General features: G+C 39.6%; 1 protein-coding gene across 2 annotated transcripts in view; it reads right to left on the bottom strand.

The window, feature by feature from the left end:
- The window catches only part of ddx31 (DEAD (Asp-Glu-Ala-Asp) box polypeptide 31), a 21,092-nt gene extending 1,541 nt beyond the window's left edge, over positions 1 to 19,551 (bottom strand). Inside the window, exons 1-20 of one of the 2 annotated variants that reach the window (XM_017452450.2) lie at positions 19,475 to 19,551; positions 18,539 to 18,666; positions 17,428 to 17,669; positions 17,256 to 17,331; positions 17,109 to 17,152; positions 16,949 to 17,019; positions 15,169 to 15,233; positions 14,015 to 14,059; positions 13,875 to 13,916; positions 13,029 to 13,093; positions 12,830 to 12,949; positions 12,636 to 12,742; positions 12,157 to 12,356; positions 11,792 to 11,953; positions 10,685 to 10,744; positions 8,383 to 8,433; positions 8,070 to 8,209; positions 7,676 to 7,760; positions 6,824 to 6,935; positions 5,825 to 6,023 (exon numbers count right to left, since the gene is read on the bottom strand). In XM_017452450.2, the coding sequence (XP_017307939.2) occupies positions 5,825 to 6,023; positions 6,824 to 6,935; positions 7,676 to 7,760; positions 8,070 to 8,209; positions 8,383 to 8,433; positions 10,685 to 10,744; positions 11,792 to 11,953; positions 12,157 to 12,356; positions 12,636 to 12,742; positions 12,830 to 12,949; positions 13,029 to 13,093; positions 13,875 to 13,916; positions 14,015 to 14,059; positions 15,169 to 15,233; positions 16,949 to 17,019; positions 17,109 to 17,152; positions 17,256 to 17,331; positions 17,428 to 17,669; positions 18,539 to 18,666; positions 19,475 to 19,508 (2,048 nt within the window). In that variant the 5' untranslated portion in view covers positions 19,509 to 19,551. Of the gene's footprint in view, positions 1 to 5,824; positions 6,024 to 6,823; positions 6,936 to 7,675; positions 7,761 to 8,069; positions 8,210 to 8,382; positions 8,434 to 10,684; positions 10,745 to 11,791; positions 11,954 to 12,156; positions 12,357 to 12,635; positions 12,743 to 12,829; positions 12,950 to 13,028; positions 13,094 to 13,874; positions 13,917 to 14,014; positions 14,060 to 15,168; positions 15,234 to 16,948; positions 17,020 to 17,108; positions 17,153 to 17,255; positions 17,332 to 17,427; positions 17,670 to 18,538; positions 18,667 to 18,839; positions 18,971 to 19,474 lie in introns of those variants that run through there. The other variant, XM_017452451.3, reaches the window with a different exon arrangement.
- Positions 19,552 to 20,092: the final 541 nt, after the last annotated feature.

Below are 20,092 nucleotides of genomic sequence, written 5' to 3'. Positions count from 1 at the left end.
ACACACACACACACTCACTCACTCATACACACGTGCACTACCCTGAGGGCTCGGAGGAGCTATGAGGTTGTAGTTATTGATCTTTTGAAAGTCCCCGAGCACTCTACAGGGAGGTGGACATGAAAGCTGTGGATGTATGGTCGCGCTAATCGACATACTGCACACATCACATGATCACACACTGCTGTACCTCCTCAGTCCTTCTGCTTTTTATATATAAATAAAATAATTTTTAAATTTTTTTTAAAAAATGTCTTAATATTCTCTCTCTCACACACACACACACACACACACACACACACACACACACACACACACACGTAAATATCTTATTTAGCTTCTGAAGGGCAGCACTAAATGAAAAAAATAATTTATACAGATCAGCCTGTTCAAAAGTTTACACCCGCCCCCGGCTCTTAATGTGTTGTGTCGCCTTCGGGAGCATCAGTGAACGTTTGCATCTTTGGTAATAGTCTTGTACGGTCCCTCAGTCGTCCTCAGTGTGAAAAGATGGCTCTCAACATCATATAGCCGCTGTCGGAAAGGGGTCAAATATGCAGAAGATGCTGGAAAAGTAAAGAATGTGCAGGACCTGGAGGATTTTTCTCAAGAACAGTGGGCAGTTTAACTGCTCAGAACAAACAAACATGGGACTCATGAACAACTCTCACAAAACATAAACACAGTCGTGGATCATCCAGGTAACGACACACGGTATTAAGAATCAAGCGTGTGTAAACTTTTGAACTGGTTCATTTGTGTAAATTCAGTTATTATTGTGTCTTGTGGACTATATGTGTACATCTGTTAAGTGTAAGTTTATTCAGGGCAGGAATAAAAATAAATAAATAAAACACAATGCAATTTTTAGATATGTACAGGTGCATCTTGCAAAATTTAAATCTTGGAAAAGTTCATTTTTTCCCCGTAATTTAATTCAAAAAGTGGAACTTTCATATATTTTAGATTCATTACACAAAGTGAAATATTTCAAGCCTTTTTTTTGTTTTAATCTCGATGATTACGGCTTATAGCTCACGGAAAACAAAAATCCAGTATCTCAAAATGCTAGAATAAAGAATTTATAATATAGAACTGTCGACCTGAGAAGAGCTCTAATCAGATAATTAACTCTAAACACCTGCAAAGACCTTCCTGAAGCCTGTTAGCAAACACACAAGATCATCTTTACTAGTCCCTGCTTCAAATGAAAGAACCTTTTAATATGGTATGGTATTAGGTGAACATTTTTCAGTCTTGTTCCAATACCTCATTTCAACCTTCAAGATTCTGAAGCTTGGGGCCAGAAAAGTGTACGAAAGATCCCAGTTCCTATGAAACCTGTAGGTGGAGCATCTAAGGCCATCCTGCTAGTTAATAATAAATATACTGGAGTCACCTTCTTCTGTGGCTGTGTACTGCAGTATGTAGGATCTACATCATCAATACATTAAAGTGCATGGGAAAACATTTAAGATTTACTGCACTTGCTACAGGGGCTTGAATCTAAACTATATTCTTCAGTTGAGGATAGGAATTTGTGTGTGTGTGTCTGTGTGTGTGTGTGTGTGTGTGTGTGTGTGTGTGTGTGTGTGTGTGTGTGTGGCAGGCAGGAGGGGATCCGGCGTGTAAGATTGAGTAAACTTTCAGGGCTAAGAATGACTGTGGGGAAATAAATAAAAGTAATTCTGAAACCTTTTTAACATTATTTGTAGAAAACGCTAAATTTTTCAAAATAAAAGAAATAAATACAAAATGAAGACAACTATGAACTTGTATCCTTGTGATTATCTTTAAGAATGCAACATAGCTCGCTGTACATATATGATACAAACGCAAAGTACAGCATCGCTGCTAATATTCACTCTGGATGTGCGTGGCAGTATAATAATAGCTCATTAGTATTTTATTATTAAATAATATACATTTATGCATGGGCGAATGTGTGTACATGTATGCAGTGCTGTCTAACTGCACCAGTTCCACTCAATACTGCATAAAACACCCTCAAACAGGTGTGTACACTCCCCATACACTCTTTACCTGTGAATATCTTCCATTTCAAATAAGAAAAACTGAGCAGAGCAAGCAGCAGTAAGTCTAACCTCACCCTGGGGCTGCTGGGTATTTTTAGCCCGTTCACAGTGATAGGGCTGATAATGGCCACGCTCCTGAGCTCCAGAGGTCTTTGTTGTTACGATGTGTGTGTGTGTGTGTGTGTGTGTGTGTGTGTACACATGTTTGCATGAGGATGTTGGTAGTGGTGTGATAAAGCTCATTAGAGAAGTCTTGTCTGGACATGGACGGCATATGCCACAGACGGCCGTAATGAAGTCTCCACTGACACGGCGGTCAGTCCCAACCATGTCAAGACAACTTCACACTCTCACACACGTGTGTGTACACACACACACACACACACACACACACACACACACACACACACACACACACACACACACAGAGGAGATTGGAGATGGATGCTATAATCGGCACCGGGTTCTCCTCAGACCTGGATCAATTTAAAGCAGACGAGAACTGTGTACGAGACGACCGTGGTGATGTTAGATAAACGGAGACTCTCCGATTTGACAGCTGATGAATATATCACGAGAATCATCTGTTGTCTGGACATCAGTGTGTTTGTGTGTGAGGGACGGGTGCTTAGGGGTCTGACCCTCAGGGACGGACTCATTGTCCTGCTCCATGGGTTTCCTCCTAAGGTCCTGCTGCAGGTCACCTGCCAATTACCAGTGGTTAGACACATACACACACATACACGCACAAACATGCACATATACACACGCACAAACATGCACATGCACACATATACCCAGCTAACAAAGACGTAGCAGTAATAGTGCCTCAAATAAATATGAATATACTCCAACAGTTTTTCTGTAACTCACAGCATGAGGGGTTGACATCTCTATGAATGTATCATCATTAAATGTGCAAAAAAAAAAAGAAGATTTAATCGAATTAAATTTGACTCACTTATGTAATTTAATTCCATAATAATAATAATAATAATAATAATAATAATAATGTCATTTCCTCAAGATTTTCGTGGGGTCCAGCTGTGTGATGATTATGTGTGATAATCACTTTTCAAAGAAGTCTACAGATGTTTGTGCTTTCAGTCACTAGATCACCTAACCTGAAAGTCACTAGATCACCTGACCGGATACCGCAATCGTTTCTTCCGAATCGTTTCATATCCACTTCCTTTTTCCTCGATAGAAAATCTGAACTGATCACATCATCGTGTGTGTTTTGCCTTCAAATCTCATACGACGATACGATGCTTTTGCTATAGTTGTACTCCCATACAGAACGAACGCGTGTCGGCCAAACGCACACTTTATTTTCATTTTCACACGAATACTCTTGAATTAAATAAATGGAAAAATAAAATGCTACACATAAGCCTAATTTATACGCATACAATTCTGAGTATGATGTGTTTTGCATTGGTGCAGAAGCGTTCAAAAGAACTGTGATGTATCTGATAACTGATTATTTTTTATTAGCCGTAAAGGATAGAACTGCCTTATACAAGATATTAACGGTCTTATACGTGATATTCAGCACTTCCAGGTCACAAGAGATTTGTAACCGAGCTCTAATGCAATCCTATACAGAGTACTAACAAGATTTTTCCTTCGGTGTAACAGGATGATCTAATTATTAAGAATGCACTCATGAAAAATAGATATTTCAAATCAAGAGTTAAACAACTTTAACGTGCAACTTTACTTAATGAAACCCGGCGTCTGCTTTCAAGGTTGAGAGACTGAACGCAAAGGCTTTCATTCTTGTTTCCCCCAAGTGCTCGAGTAACAAGAGACGGGATGAAAGAGAAAGCAGAATCACAGAAGAAGAAAAAAACCCCAAAAAAACTGTACGATTATTTCAGAAATAAAGCTAGATTTACAGTGATATTTCTGGAAGAGAAAGGATCGAGCTATGATTTCTGCATGTGCAGGTCAGCTAGAACGCTTGATCCGTGTGCCCCGGCCTGGAGGGCGAGGGTAATACAGACCACAGCCGGCCAGGATGACTGACCACAGACACGTACTCGCGTACTCGGGGACCAGCCTGGACGCAGCCCAGCTGACCGCACTCAGGTTACAGCTTGTGCATTCTGGATCCTAAGGGAAGCCAATTTGATGACCACTAATAACCTGGCAACACCAAGCAGCGGGCAGAACTCGCTGCTTCCGCCTAGCAACCGTGCTGCAACGTCCACACACAACACGCGGCTTCGTCTAGCCGTTAGCCTTCGTCTTCACGCGCCACCTGTACTCCAAAACCCTGTCTCCTACAACGACCTGAGGTCACAAAACCGAACGAGGCCTTTTGATGAACTCTTCTGATGCTCTCTGGATTAAACCAGGTTCCGGTTCAGGATTAATTCATCTGTGTGATAACCGAGCTCTAGGTGTGAGGGCCAGCACAGACGATGTCGGCCAGGCACGGCCCGTTTGTGCCAGAAAGCTGCCTCTTGGTCCTGGTGAGCGTTAAGCGCAGGAGACAAGGAAGAAGGAAGAAGAGAAGTGTAGCTGCTGCCAAAAAGAACAGAGGAAGAGATGGAGAGTACAGAGCAGGTAAAGGTCAGGGCTTGACTACTCCTTTCTGACCTTCTGAGGCCCCAGGACAGAGAAAGACGTGCAGCTGCCAAGCCTGCTTGTGTACTGGCAAAGGACTCGGTGTCAGAGGAAACAACAGTGCCAAGAGAAACCTACATCAACCTCTCTCGAACTCGGACTGGACACAGCTGATCTGATGTTACAATTTTGTACTACATTAAAAACAATTTAGCTTTTTTTTATTTATTTATTTATTTATTTTTTTTTTACAGAATTAAATTTTCACTCCATTCAATGTAAAATCATTTCATTTTGTCGCGTGAAAAAACAGAAATGTGTGTACATACTCATTACGTCGACAACATTGAACAACGGCATTATTACTCAATAACAGATCAAACCGACTGCTAGTTCCTCCCAGCAGCTTTACTTTTAACTTCTCTCCCTATTAGGTTAACTTTTGTCATATTTAAATAATCGAAGCACTGCAATATTTTTTTACATGCTAAAGTAGTGATTGATCGGGTATATCATGAAAAAATTGTGAGAGCAGAGTACTTTTGTGATTTTTTTTTTTTAAACAAAAGTTCAAAAAGGTTCATTTTCCATAGCCTTCTTTGCTCATATTTATCAAGGGTGCCAATAGTAGCAGAGGGCACTGTATGCTATCATTTTATATTCACTTCTTGCATCGCTCATACAAAGCGAGAAAGTCTGTCACACATGCAGCTTCGAAACTTTCACTGGTTATAAATATAAAAGGAATTCCTTAATGATGAGCTACAATTGACGAAAAATATTCATGTGCGTGTAAATTTTATATCGTTTCTCGTACGTAGGTCATAGGAACAAGTGGAAAAAATGGAGCTGAAAGTGCAAGGGTGTTTTTAAGGAGACTTTGAAATAGCAAAAATATGAATAAAAATATCATTAAAATATATTACATATCTATATAAATATTTTACACCATATGTTAAATATTACATTAAATATAAGAAATACAAAGATGTATTAAAACTCAAAACACCTTTGCTTGAATTTTAAATCTAAAAGTAAACCTTAAATAAATAATTAAATAAATAAATCTTTAAATAAAGGCTTTTTTCATGAAGTCGGATTTATATTGGAGTTTGTATTGAGAAAAATTATACCATGCGTTTGCAATTAAAAGAGTGTTTCTTAGTGCTAAAAAAGAGAAAACATATATTCACTAACCCGTATATTAAACATACCTGTTATTATCTTTTCCTTTAGCTGTTTTCTTAGCGCTCTTGTTAGCTGTAGAGTACGCAACGGCGGAGGACAGGCCCTGTGGTGCGTCTCGCAGGCCGAAGCTCTTGGCAGCGTGGCCCAGGTGGAGGTGACGGATGTGGAAGATGTGTTTCAGAGCAGACGGGTACGCCGTATACGCCCTCACAAACGACTGCAGGGCTGGAGGAATGATGAAAGATAAGCAAGTCAGAGCTGACAGAGCCAAAGAGATGTTAAAGCTTGAAAGGAATAATGTAATGCAAAAAAAACAACAAATCTTAAATGCTATGACATGTTTTTCTTATTTATTTTATTATTATTTTAGATTTGATTTCAGATGCCTCCTTTTTATCGAAAATAAATGCTGAGATTTTTTTCATATAATCTGAATATAATTCACACAAGGTTTGTGCATTCAGGTCTTTGTCTATGATTTTTAAGAGGCCCCCAAAATCTTAGATCTAAAAAAGTGCATTTAAACAGAAAAAAACTGAACAGCGTTTTCGCTACAGTTAAACTGCCCACTGTTCTTGAGAAAAATCCTCCAGGTCCTGCACATTCTTTACTTTTCCAGCGTCTTCTGCATATTTGACCCCTTTCCAACAGCGGCTCTATGATGTTCAGATCCGTCGTTTCACACTGAGGACGACTGAGGGACTCGTACAAGACTCTTGCAAAAGGTGCAAACATTCACTGATGCTCAAGAGGGCAATGCGATACATAAAGAAACAGGGGGGTGTAAACATTTGACCAGGATGATCGGTGTAAATTGCTATTATTTTGTTTAAAGATCTTATTTGTTGTCATTTAGGACTGCCCTTCAGAAGCTACATAACATATTTACATGTTTCCCAGCAGACACAATAGTAACAATTCGTGTCGCCCCAGCACTGAAATCTGAGTGATTAAAATATCGCCACGGCCACTAACGTGTAATCCCACGAGTGTTGGAAATGCGCGCGATATCGAACGAGACGCACCTTTCTTAGCAGCCTGCACCGACTCCGCACTGCCATGGACATAGTTCTCAAACTCTGTCTGTAAAACCGTAGCTCTCTCACGCATATCTTGCTCACGGGCACCGGCTGATTTCTGAAAACACAGCAACACAAGTTATTTGGCTTGGTAAACTATTTTATTTATTTATTTTTTAACTCAAAATGAGATAATTCAGCTCAAATATTTTCCATCGGAAATAATATAAAAAAATAAATAATCGCACCCATCTAGATTAAAAAAGAAAATACGATGTCATATAATGTTAACGCATATTAATAATATATGTGAAACTGAACAGATTTTGGATGCAGTATCGTCTTTACATATATGTAAACGTTATCCAGAGTGACATATTAAGCCCAACCTAGTAGAACGCATCATTATAAACAGCTGTTCACCTCTGAGATGTTCATTTATATTAAATAAATAAATAAATAAAATTAAAGAAGGGGGACATTAGTTAAACACACTGTATTCACTGAGCCCTTTGCCATCCCCTGACCTTTGGCCTCCCAGATGAAAAGTGCCCACAGGGGGTATTAGTGGAGAAAGCCGATTGGTTTAGAGAGGGAAGGGGGAAATTAAATCAGGATTAAAAGTGCCTGAGAGCTGGCCGTCGTCCCCCTTCATCGTCGTGTTGCAGAGTGGAGAGAGGGAGGAGAGCGAGGGGGAGAAATTAGAGAGGGCGTCTTTCTTAACAGTGCCACATTAACACATTACAAGTGCAGGTCTGTCTTATGCCTTAAGTGTCCAGAAATCAAAATAAGAGGACTTTAAAGCAAATGTGTTCAAGCCAAGTTCAACAGGATTCGGCATCAAGGAGTCAAAATGACCTTTTTGTCCCAATTTCCCCTGCCTCTGAAGCGTTCGTCCTGCATCAGAGTCGACAAGATGTCTTCCATTTTCATCTCACTGAGACTGCAACACAGAAAGAGAAGGTCAGGTTGGCAGAACATTATCACACTGCACCTTTAACAGCGATTCTGTCTCAGCGTTATGATTTTTTTTTCCCCAGAGAATCAGAGTGAGTGCCGGCTCTCGTGGGCTCTGTTCATAGACTGGAAGAATTGAGATCATAAAGGAAGATCCATCTAGCAAACTGCACCTTTAAAATGTTGGTGCTTAAATAAAAACAAGAAAACTGACCACTTTTTGCTTCACATCTGGTCACACACGCAAACTTATTTGTACCGGTACACTTTGTGAGTTTAGCTCTATCACACAAACCTGATATTGTGATTGGCCAAGACATCCATGTAGGCAGTCTCTGAGGGGGTGAGAAAGAGAAGGCTGTTGCCACGAGCTCCGATGCGAGCTGTACGGCCGACCCGATGCACGTATTCCGCTGCAGAACTGGGAGGGTTAAACTACAATACAAATGTGAGACAGCAAAACAATAAATAACTTCTCCTTAACATGCCTCAATATGGAAGATTTGACATAATAATTCACTATTTTATATTATACTACACAATATCTGCACATATATTTATTAACACTATATGGTATAATATAAGAAGCAGGCAGAAAGCAGATGTACCTGTACTATCCATGTGACTTGAGGAAGATCCAACCCACGAGCTGCCACGTCCTTCACGAAACATGCAAATAATAAATTGGCATAACGTGACCCGTTTCAAACAGCCAACATTAGGCATAGCTCAGCACAGGCAGTGCGAAAGAAAACAGCACTGTCTCTGAACAAAGACTGTTTACTCTCTCGATCTCTCCCCATTATCCTTTACAGATTTGTGGTGCCCAGCCAAGATAAGCTCTTTATTAATAACTGATAGAAGACTGAGAGCCTAGTATTGAGCTCTGGGCCTCCACTCCTCCCTTTCCTGGTCCTGTGGCCCAGCTGGGATAAGCCAGAGTTGGGCAGAGTGCAGATGGAGGCCGGTGCAGGGCCAGGAAAGTCTGTCAGATCCATTAAAACGACTCATTTAATCCAGGAATAATGCTACAGAGTGACTGGCCTGGAGCTGATGCCAAACAGGAGACTACAACTACTACTACTACTCTCTCCGGCCACATTTACATCCTATATATAAAAGAATATCCCAAATCTTTTTGAATTGAGTGAATATCATGTCGTACTGATGCAGAACAGTCCAAATCCTGTTTGATTCGTTTTAATTAGTGAGGAATTAGCATGCTGTGAAATTTGATGTCCCGTGCTTAGCTGCACTGAGCAAATGTCACCCTTTATAGAAGGAAGTCGTTATCTCCAAAAAAAAAAAAAAAAAAGAGGCAATTTTCATCTATGGCACGCGTAGCATGTGTGTGATTAGCATAGACAAGAATTTCAACACTTTGTGCTGAGGAAGGAATGTAAAACATACATTACTGTGTAGAACTCTAGCATGTAAAGAAATGCTGTAAAACAAAGATGCCTTCAAAAATAATGAAAAACATTTCTACGCAAAAAACAAATAGTATAAAGAGCAGTAAACTGTAATAATTTTTTTTTTTAATAAATAATTGATTTGCTTAAAAAAAAAAAAAAAAAGTATTCTCAGTGTAGTTTTATATAATTTGTGTAGTTTTATTATAATAAGGAAATTAGCCGGCAAGTTTTACTGAGCCTCTTGGACAATCTGCCACAGTACTTTGACTGCTGTATTCTGTTGTTTTTGTTGTTGTTTTTTTTGCATTGCATACAAAGCCCAGCAGACTTCATTATGTTTTCTGTCTGAAAAGTGATCTGATAAGCAATATCTTGCTTTCTTTACTGGCAAACAAACATTAATATTTTTATAGAAAAAGTAATGTTTGGAAAGGTTTCTGTACTAACTGAATAATGCAGAAGTCATAAAATAAATATCTGTCTATAGTACAAAATCTGTACTTAAAAAAAAAAAAAATAGCTAAGTCTTGTCCACAGTACTGTATGTACTTGTAACTCATTTATAATCAAAGTTTAAAGGTTGAATGATTCCAACAAACACGGAAATTCAAACCTCTGTCCGTTACACTTGAACACTACAGGTCTTTGAATGATACACATTAGAGAGTGCCTTACAAAATGTTTTCCCCATATAAGAGTAATAAAACATCATTAGACTTATTTATGACTACACTGACTACGTAACCCATAACTGTAAATTGATCTCTCTGAAAACGTAGTCCTAGACATTTAATGCAACCGAGTATCCCAGACAGGATCTACGTTCTTGTGAGGATACACTGAGGTTAATAGCTTTAGGGCTTTAGGGCGGTAGTAAGCCCGCTGGACAGTAGAGAGCACGTGGTTTAGTGAGTAATGTAGCCAGTGCTGTCTGCGAGACCTTTAACATGCGGCGAGAAGGAAACACTACTTCTGCTGCTGCTGGAGAGAGCAGGCCAGGCCTGGCAGCTGTAGCCTGGAGAGACAATCCACACTCAAAGCCAGGGCTAACAGAGCACTCGCTCCCTCAGGGCTTCCCCTTATGGCCCTACTGCCAACAGCTGTGCCAGAGGGGAGTGAGGTAAAGAAAGGAGGAAGAGAGATATAGAGAGAAAGACAGGGCTGTGGAGAACTAAGACTCAGCCTGGCTGAGTGACAGAAAGCAGTTTAAAGGGGCAGTATGTAATTTTTAAATCTTGTGTTTTAAGGACTGTAATAATCACATCATTTCAAAAATACTTTGGGCATCTGCAATGCTTTCGATCTGGAAATTTATTTTGAATTTAAGGCTTCTTGTAATTGTTTTCTGGTGTGGAAATGACCTCTGCTTTTGACACTTTCGCTTAGTTTTTTAAAAAATATATATTTTTTAAAAATTAAGCAAGACAAAAATAAAACAGGAACCACTACAAAACCCATTTACGCTGTGTAAGAATTGATTTACAGGAAGACTCACCGTACAAAGCAGGACACCAGTCTTACTCTGGGAGAACTCCTGAAACACCTCTGTCCGCTCCTGTTCACACAGCAACACACAATGTCAACTTATGCTGGATCATTATTATAGGTCTTCTATTAAGGCCTGTTTCTCAATCTAGTCCCAGACAGTTGTGTCACGTTGTGTTTTTTTTCTGTGCTGATAATGAGTTAACAGAAACACTGCAGGGAAATCACCGCACTATGCACGCAATGATCAATCGCTACTGAATTTTAAAGCAAGGGTTTAAGGATGATTTAAACAAAAGCTATGCAATAAATAAATAAATAAATAAAAATATTCAGGTAAGGAATAATATATTACTGACATTTGCAAAAAAATTATTTTTGTTTTGCTGAGAGAAGGGACACAAACCAGCCAGGTATTTCAAGGTCAGAAATGGCCAGGACGTATTTTACTTTACTGTTCGTTATATCAAAGCCAGTGTTAGAAGCCGGTCCAATTATGATTCTTGCAACTTCTATCCAAATAGAAGAAGAAAGATGCGGTGCCTAGTATGACTGTCCAGCCCAAGGACATCACTACTCTCTCTCTCCTGCTAAGTAGAGCACAATCTGTTAACTGTGCTGGAACAGCTGTGTGTCTCCTGTCGTTTCCTTGACTGGAGAAGATGGCCAGACCTGTCACATTACCAAACCCATCCATAAAGCTGCTGAATGCCTCTCGTTAATATCTAAGAAGGGGGAGACAAAGAGGCCTCGAGCGGCTGTGCCCTGAGCTCGCCAGCCTACTTGGCCCATATGAGTGTCCCAGGTCGTGTCCATTAACATGGTTGAATGAGGTCTGAGGTCTGGGCAAAGGTGGCTTTTCTTTGGGTCCCATGGCAGTGCCGCAGGGCACCCGACTGTTGCTGCCACTCCACCAGCTGGCTCAGTCGACCTGACTTACTTAAACAAGGCAGGAAGTATACAAGAGACATTGTGACATGCAGGCAGGTTCAGAACCTGGACTAGGATAAATCAGGCCAATAATGGACTGGGGAATAACTAGGGCCTTAGTTCTATGTCCTACAACGAAAGATGCACAGCAGTAAGGGTAGAAATTTCCAGATGCGAGACATCTCACCTCTTGTTCCATGTTGCCATGGAGTCGGAGGAAGTTGATTGATAGCTTCTGTTTGTTTGCAGTGCTGGATTTGCCGCACAGGACAGTGGAGAGGAGTGTGTCGAGGAATTCTACCGCCTCACAGCTGGATATGAAGACAATGAGCTTCTGATCTCGTTCGAACTAACAAAGACGAGGAGAAAAGGCTTGAAAAAACATAACAGGAACCAAAGAAGACATCCATCTCATTTATACTTGAACTGCAACTTCTTTTACTCACTAGGAGTTATTTGAAAGGTTTTTAATTATTTCAAAACCCATTGAAAATCAGCCTAATCAACACGGAGCTGCATTATAAATCTCAGAGTGTGCATGTCCGTAGTTACCTTACACCTGGCCAGTATAAATGCCGCAAGGCAGACCAGGCGCAGTTTGCTAGGTACCACCACCATATACTGCTGCAGCCTGTCAGGCATGGCGTAGCTGTCAGCCTGCTGAGAAGGTGGAGACTGGGATGAGAGAGAGGGTTCCAAGATCTGGATGTACACAGGGTCGTTCATGCTAATGCTGGTTAACCGGGACAGCGCTGTTAAAAAAAAAAAAAAAAAAAAACGTTGTGTGCTTGGATTAAAATCATTTTCTTTAGTCTGACTGACTTCAACAGCTTTATGAAGTGGCTCATTGATTAGGGGCTATCAATTTTTTTTCTTTACATTTTTTCATAGTGTTTGTCTGTGTATTGTGTAACCAATCAGCAAGTGTGTTAGACCCTTCCACAAGTACCATTAGCTCCTATTGGTGCCTTGAGGTGATATACAAAAAAAATAAATAATAATAATACATTAAAAAACCCAGACTGGCTTACCCTCAGTGAGTGTGGCAGAGAGCAACACCGTCTGCCTAGTGGAGCCGGCAGCATTCAGGGCGTTCAGGATTACAGTCAGATCCTTCTCAAAGCCCAGGTCAAGAGTCCTACCAAAAACAGAGCATGGAAGCTGACATATCTGAAGATATTAAACAAATGTGAAAGGAGATTGTGTCACTATTACACACACAAACCTGTCCGCTTCATCCAGAACAAGCCAGCGTACAGCACTAAAAGCAATACTAAGCGTGTTCTTAATGTGGTCTACCAGTCGCCCTGGAGTGGAGATCAAAACATTTATGCCTTTCCTCAGTCTGAAACAGAACAACACAGGTTTAATACACAAATCAACTGTATACAAGTATCCAGACCTAGTTGGTGTGATGTTCTTGCCTGGCTTTTTCTGCTTTCCTTTTTTCTCCTCCCATCAGGACACCAGGTACGATCCAGGTGAATGGCTACAAATAAGGGAGGAGGAACAGTGAACTGTTTGAATTTGTTGCTAGGAAATCAAACACGTGACTGACCAAATATCTTCTATTAAGATATATACACTCACTGTCCACTTTGTTAAGAACATAGGAACCAATCGGCCAATCAGGGTGGCGGCAGTGCAATTCATAAAATCATGCAGACAATGGTCAAGAGCTTCATTTAATATGTTCACATCAAACACCAGAATGGTGCGACAAACAAAAAACTTCCAGAGAAGAGCGGTTCTGCGGGCAGAAACGCAGTGTTGAAGGCATCCGTAACGCAAGTAAGCGCTCTGTACAACAGTGGTGTGCAGAAAAGCACCTCCGAGCACATGACATGCCAACCCTTAAGGTGTATGGGCAGAAGCAGAAGACCACATCAGGTTCCACTCCTTTCAACCAAGAACAGGAATCCAAGTGTTGTGTGTGAAAATCCCAGCCCGTCTGGCAACATCAACCATGCCACGGCTAAAGACACTGACGTCACACAGATGTTCCTCGTTCTGATATTCGATGTAAACATTATTTGAAGCTCTGGACCTGTAGCTGCATGATTGTATACATTGTGCTACTGTCACTTGATTGGCTGATGGGATAACTGCATGAATGTACACGTGTAAAGGTGTTCCTATTAAAGTGGATGGCGAGTGTGAGAAATCTGCGCCCAAATCTTAAAACAGGTCAATGAAAACAGTTATAATGAAGAAACTTTAAGAGTCAAAAAATGTTACTCTTATATCAGATAATTATTTTTTTTTTTTACCTTTAGAAGCTTCTGGAAGATTTGAAAGCTCTGCTGTGCCAACTAAAGATCAAGATCGAGAGATTACAAACATGGTACTGTAATTATGTCATTAAAATGAGCAGGAAGCATCTTTAAACAGAATTTAAATTAACTCCGACCTCTCTTGTAGGCACAATCACAACTGCCAGTGGCCCATCTGATCTCTAAAACAGCATTGAAAGAAGACATGTCAATCAAATAATATATACAAGCAGTAAGTTGAGGTGAAGAGCAAAACACTGGAAGCACAATTATAGCTATCACTACAGAAGACAAGGGACTCACACGAGCAACAAAATTGATTTATTTTATTAAAACAAATCTAAACACTGAACATGTTTCTAAGCTAGAAAATAAGCACTAAATAAAAGTATTTTATATCGTATTGCTTTTCTCTTGACTTTATTTACAGGTGACCCTGAAGTAATCCCAAATGAATCACATTACTTTCATATTGTGATACTTGGATTACATTACTGTAATGGAATACATTTTTAAAGTAACCCTCCAACCCTGCCTAGGCGGCTCATTCAAAAGGCCGCTTTGTGCATCCTTATGTATTTACATTTTTTTTCAATAGCTTGTATTATGGATTATTTGGGGGGGGACAGGCCTATTGCATAATCCAATAATTACAATTTTCAGTCCAGGTGTAGTTATCATCATTAATGTTTTTAAAAGTTAAACATGTGTAAGCCTGTGTAAAATTCTTATTATAACATTTAGTGGTTCGATGCGGACACGGTCCACAGTTTACTAAACTGAGCATTTGCCGAATGTTTCATTTTTTTCCTTCTAAATCTTGCAAAATAGTGTTTATAATAATGTTGAATCACAGACACTAATGGGTGGAGTAGTACTGAGAAATAGCATCCAGATTTTAAATTTCATCTTACAAGACACTGACGCAGAGTGACATAAAATTGTCTGGAGTTAGAATCCCAATGACGCCACAGCCATCGGTAGCCTGTGTGGGAATTGGCCATGACTAAAATCTGGGAAAAATGCCCCAAAAAATGCTGACACAAGATGCAAATATAGGACTGAGGAAACTAACAAAGGATTCAGTGAGCTTCAGCTGTCTTCGATTACTTGCAAATGGTCAAAGACTTTAGTATCAGTGTAACGGCTGCAGTTACTGGCAGGGTGAGAATGATAAGAGGATTACAGACACATAAAGCAAGATTATAAAGCAAAAACCACCAACAACCCTCTACTGCAAACTACAAAACCAAATTAAATTATTATTCTCACAGTTCAGGTTTTGACTTGCCTGGATTTTTGGTTGCACTGCCTGCAGAGACTGGATCAGAGGAATTCCATACGCCAGCGTTTTCCCTAATCGATCAAGGAGAGACAGATTAGCCGTTACCACTGATTCATAATGTCTTTTTGTTTGTTTTTTAAGCCAAGAACAACTTGAACTAAACAAGTAAGGGATAAAACAGAACTGAGCACGCTGTTATAGGAAACGTATCAGAATCATTTCAAATGTAGTGTCATACTAGCCAGATAATAATTTTCCAGTAACAGAACATCCTGACATTTTTATTCCTCTAATCCCACACCAAGGGGATCTTTCCTGTAACTTCAACATTTGACCTCTGACTCTAAAATTCTAAGTAAACATCTCCTCTCAGACAACTTCACCATATCACACCACAATTACACAGCTGTTTAAAAAAAATATAAATACATAATAATAAATAAATAAATAAATAAATAAATATTATATATATATATATATATATATATATATATATATATATATATTAATTGTTACTACAGAAATTATTACATATTAACACAAGTATGTTAAAACAGTAGGCCTGTCACGATAATTACGTTATTGGCTTATCGTACAGTATACGGACATGACCTCAATCATTTTAGCTCGATATCGCCCATTGTGTTTATATGCGTGTTTGTTTGCATAAGAATGAATGTCACCAACATTTAAGCCATTTGCGCCGCTTCTGTCCTCTCGTCTGCTCTAGGGCCGTCAAATTTAAATTTTTACTTTGGAGGTTCATTGAATTGAAAAATGCACATTCAAATGCAAAAGCTGTGTGTGTTCGGATTTAAGATGTGTAGCAAGCACTAGCGCCGATCTGAATGAAAACATACTGTTAGAAAATTACGTAAGATATTAACAATGCACTAACAATGTTTTTTGAAGAAGAAAACTCTAGAAAGAGTAGATATAATGTTTGAAATAATCCAGTCGTAGGCAGTAACGTCGGGGATTGAGCCGCTTCAGCTGCATGAGCTGAAACTGAACGGTGAACGAACAGCGGTAAACTTAAGCGCTTTACTAGCGGGTTAATTAACTCACACAAACGCATCCTATACACATGATATTAATCAGACATTTACACACACAACATAAACCTAATTTTACAACCTGCTTCTGCACAAAATGACACGAACGCACAAGTGAAGTTGATCTTAAGTACGGCGCTGGGTTGAACGGGTAAGTCACGCTGTGAATACGCTCTTTCAGTCACAACGCACTAAAACACGCAAAACAAATAACTAAAGCATAGAGAATTCACTACATTGTATTACACCCCACTTATCGTTTTGGTTGTGTGGTTTTATTTTATTTATGCTTCATTTATTTAAAATATGTTGTTTTTTTTTTGACATTCCAATACCAATGTTTAAATATTCTTAAGAATTCAAAGTTCGTTGCATTATTATACTATTATATAATCATTATATCAGTGACGTATGACAACAATACCGTTTATCGCAACTATTTCTGGGACAATATCTCATCCAACAGAAGCATTCATCGTGACAGGCCGAGTTAACAGAAACCCGTGATGGTCAGAAACTACTGACAGAGCTGCTGTCAGAGAAAATTAAATCAACACCTTCTGACCAATCAGAATCGAGAACGGATGGACATTTTTGGATACTAAAAAAAGTATGTACAACAAGATCTGTCCTACTAACTCTAGTCTGTGTGTTTCCATGAACTACTTGTCAGTCGCCCTTTGTTGACGGTCTCATGAGAGGTGGACTTGATAAAACGCATCTAGTCGTACCTGATCCAGTTTGGGATCGAACAACGGCATCTTTTCCTGACATGAGCACTGGAATGGTCTGCTTCTGTACACTGCAAATGCATACGATGTGTGAGAATGAGGGCGAGAGCTGTTAAGATGTTAAGACTGTTCATCAACAATATAAAGGCTAAATGTGTACCTGGTCATGCTGCTTATGTTCAACACTTTGTTAAGCGTCGCCACCTGCCGAACGGTCCAGATACAGAAGAGAAAACACAGGGTGATGACTGATAATTAACTGTAATTGAACTATACTGTTATGTCATATTAGTCAAAGTGATCTTACTAAGTGAGGGTGCAGGTCTAGTTCCTGAAAGGTGTTAGTAGTAAAGACCTTCTCCTTCACCTGAGTCACTGCAGGACTACGGGGTGGGAAAATAAATAAATAAATAAATGGGTTACTTTAGCTCTAACATCCAGATGAAAAATGACATAGTTACAGATGATGCGTCACTGACCTGAACACGTCTGGGATCTCAGGGTTGTTTCGGAAGAGAGATGACGTCTTAATAAAAGGTTCGTCATGTCCCTTGTGTACCCCCTGTCCTTTCTTTGGAGATGCTTTCAGTTTGGATGGGAACTTTGATGCTTCCTGGTCCTCGTTCTTTGTGTCTGTCTGGGTATTCAGCTTCCTTTGCTTTGCAGAGCCATAGTCTTGATTTTCAAATGAGGCCTTCCTTTTTCCATTCGCTGTCTTTTTCTGGAATAAAAGAGGAATAAAATATTTCACACATGCTGTTGCAGGAACATAATTAACTTTAGGGTGGTAACAATACTTCATGTCACACCACCCTGTCGTTATTTATTTCCCTAAAACAGTACCCATTTACAGTTCTGGAAAATTCAGGGAATTTAGAAATTGTATTTAAGATTTAACGTACTAAGCATTTATATCTGTTATCTTTAGACGTTCCGGCACTTCCTGCACAATATTAGGCAGGTCCTAATATTATGTAGGTCCCCCTTGTGCCACCAAAACAGCTCTGATCCGTCAAGACACAGACTCCACAAGACCTCTGAAGGTGTGCTGTGGTATCTGGCACCAAGACCTTAGCAGCAGATCCTTAAGTTGCGAGGTGGGGCCTCCATGGATCGGACTTGTTTGTCCAGTACATCCCGCAGATGCTCGATCAGATTGAGATCTGGGGAATTTGGAGGCCGAGTCAACACCTTTGTCAGACTGTTCCTGAACAATTTTTGCAGAGTCTCAGGGCGCATCATTCTGCTGAAAGAGGCCACATGAAGGCGTGTACTTGGTCTGCAACAATGTTTAGGTAGGTGGTACGTGTCAAAGTAACATCCAGATGAATGCCAGGACCCAATCGTCTAGCCGTCACAATTTGGCACTCCGATCCTTACGCTTGCCCATATTTCCTGCTTCCAACACATCAACTTCGAAATCTGACTGTTCACTTGCTCCCTAATATATCCCACCCCACTGTAACAAGATAGTCAATGTTATTTACTTCACCTCTCACTGGTTTTAATGTTAAGGCTGATCTGTGTGTGTTGTTGCTTGGACACTGTTAGTTCTGGCACTACTGTGGTTAAATAAGTGCAATAACTCACTGCTGTCCATTTCTGCCTTGATGAGGATTTGTTGTGTTTTTTCTCACTGACGTGCAAGTCAGTAGGTTCCTGGTTGGAGATGTTGACCATCAGCATATCCTCAGCCATGATGAACACCACACAATAATCTATAATATCAGATAAGTGCAGATGTGAACAGTTAGGTTACCAACTTGCTAAAGCACCTAGACAAATAAATAACCATTACACTTTATTACAGTATAAAAACGTGAACTGGTCAGAATATAACAGCATGTAAGCAGAGGGAAAAGGACACGTTTTTACGTTTAAATACTCTTACAGTAAGGTTATCTGTTGACCGGCTTCACCAAAACATAACCCTTTGAAAACCCTCATGCGCCTTCTCCTCGTGCACATTGAGATGCGAGCACTTCCGGGTCCGGCGCGTGTCAAAATAAAAGTCCACAGACGATACAAACCACCAGTAGTAATGTTTTTTATTTTTATTTTTTAAGCTCTCTTTCACACGTATTAATCCGTATTCCGAGTCAAATGGATACTTTTGATTGGTTTACTATTTGGTTTAATTTAGTTTCACACTGCTCATAATGAAATGAAAAACCACACAAACAAAATACTGCAACTGAAGTAGTCTATGTGCGCTTGGAAATTACAAGCACCCAAACACAAATATGTGCTAGGAAGGTCAATAAATGATTATATAATTATATAAATAGCTAGTTTAAAAACGTTTTGTGAACTACACCCAGCATTTATATTTTCTCTTTTTGTTCACCGGTCCAAATACCCAGATGACATGGCATTTACGCAGCCCTACAGTACGGGATTCATTTTCCGTCAAAAGCGGAATAAAAAAAATTAAAAACGCATTTACAGTTGTATTGCACAAAACTGAAACATGAATTCACAGTTTTCTGAATCGCGCAGAAAATAATGTTTCCTTGGTTATATTACTCTGTTTTTGTGCTCTCTGACATTTTCTGCTCATGTTTTCTTTTTTGAACGCTTATCTTGTTTTTCCCTTCGCGCTAGTTTCATGTAAATCAGGGCGGGCTTTAGCGTCACGATTGGTCCACTTCAGCTCCGCCGCTAACCAATCAATCGAAGAAGGGAGTAAACAAATAGAAGTAAACGGGGGAGCCGCGGTTTTTCTGGATAAAAAGAACAATAACGCGTATGATCTACGTGGAGTACAAAAAAAGTTTCTCCGGTTACTTAGATTCTCCATAATCAGACTTGGAAATTAGTCATTGTCATAAACGCTTGTCAAGCGTAGATTTACTTATTTTTCTTGGTTAATAAATGCCGAGACATCTCTAATGTAATATAATTTAATGTACATGAATTGTGCATAAAGTTTTTTTTTTTCATTGTGGAAATGGCTTTTTCTGTCTTCAACTCCATCTTTTAGCTTTTCTTGTGCTCCAGGTCAGACAAGTTAGCAGCCAACTAACTACAGCAAGATTCACAATTTGTCAGTCGCTCAGCCGAAACGAAGAGCTTGTCATAAAAGTCGGTTTGCAGAAAAACGACAGTATAGATGAAAATCTCGATTATCGGTAATTTAGTTTA

Source organism: Ictalurus punctatus, chromosome 22, assembly GCF_001660625.3.
Source record: "Ictalurus punctatus breed USDA103 chromosome 22, Coco_2.0, whole genome shotgun sequence".
Lineage (NCBI taxonomy): Eukaryota > Metazoa > Chordata > Actinopteri > Siluriformes > Ictaluridae > Ictalurus > Ictalurus punctatus.
This window is presented reverse-complemented; position numbering and strand designations above follow the sequence as displayed.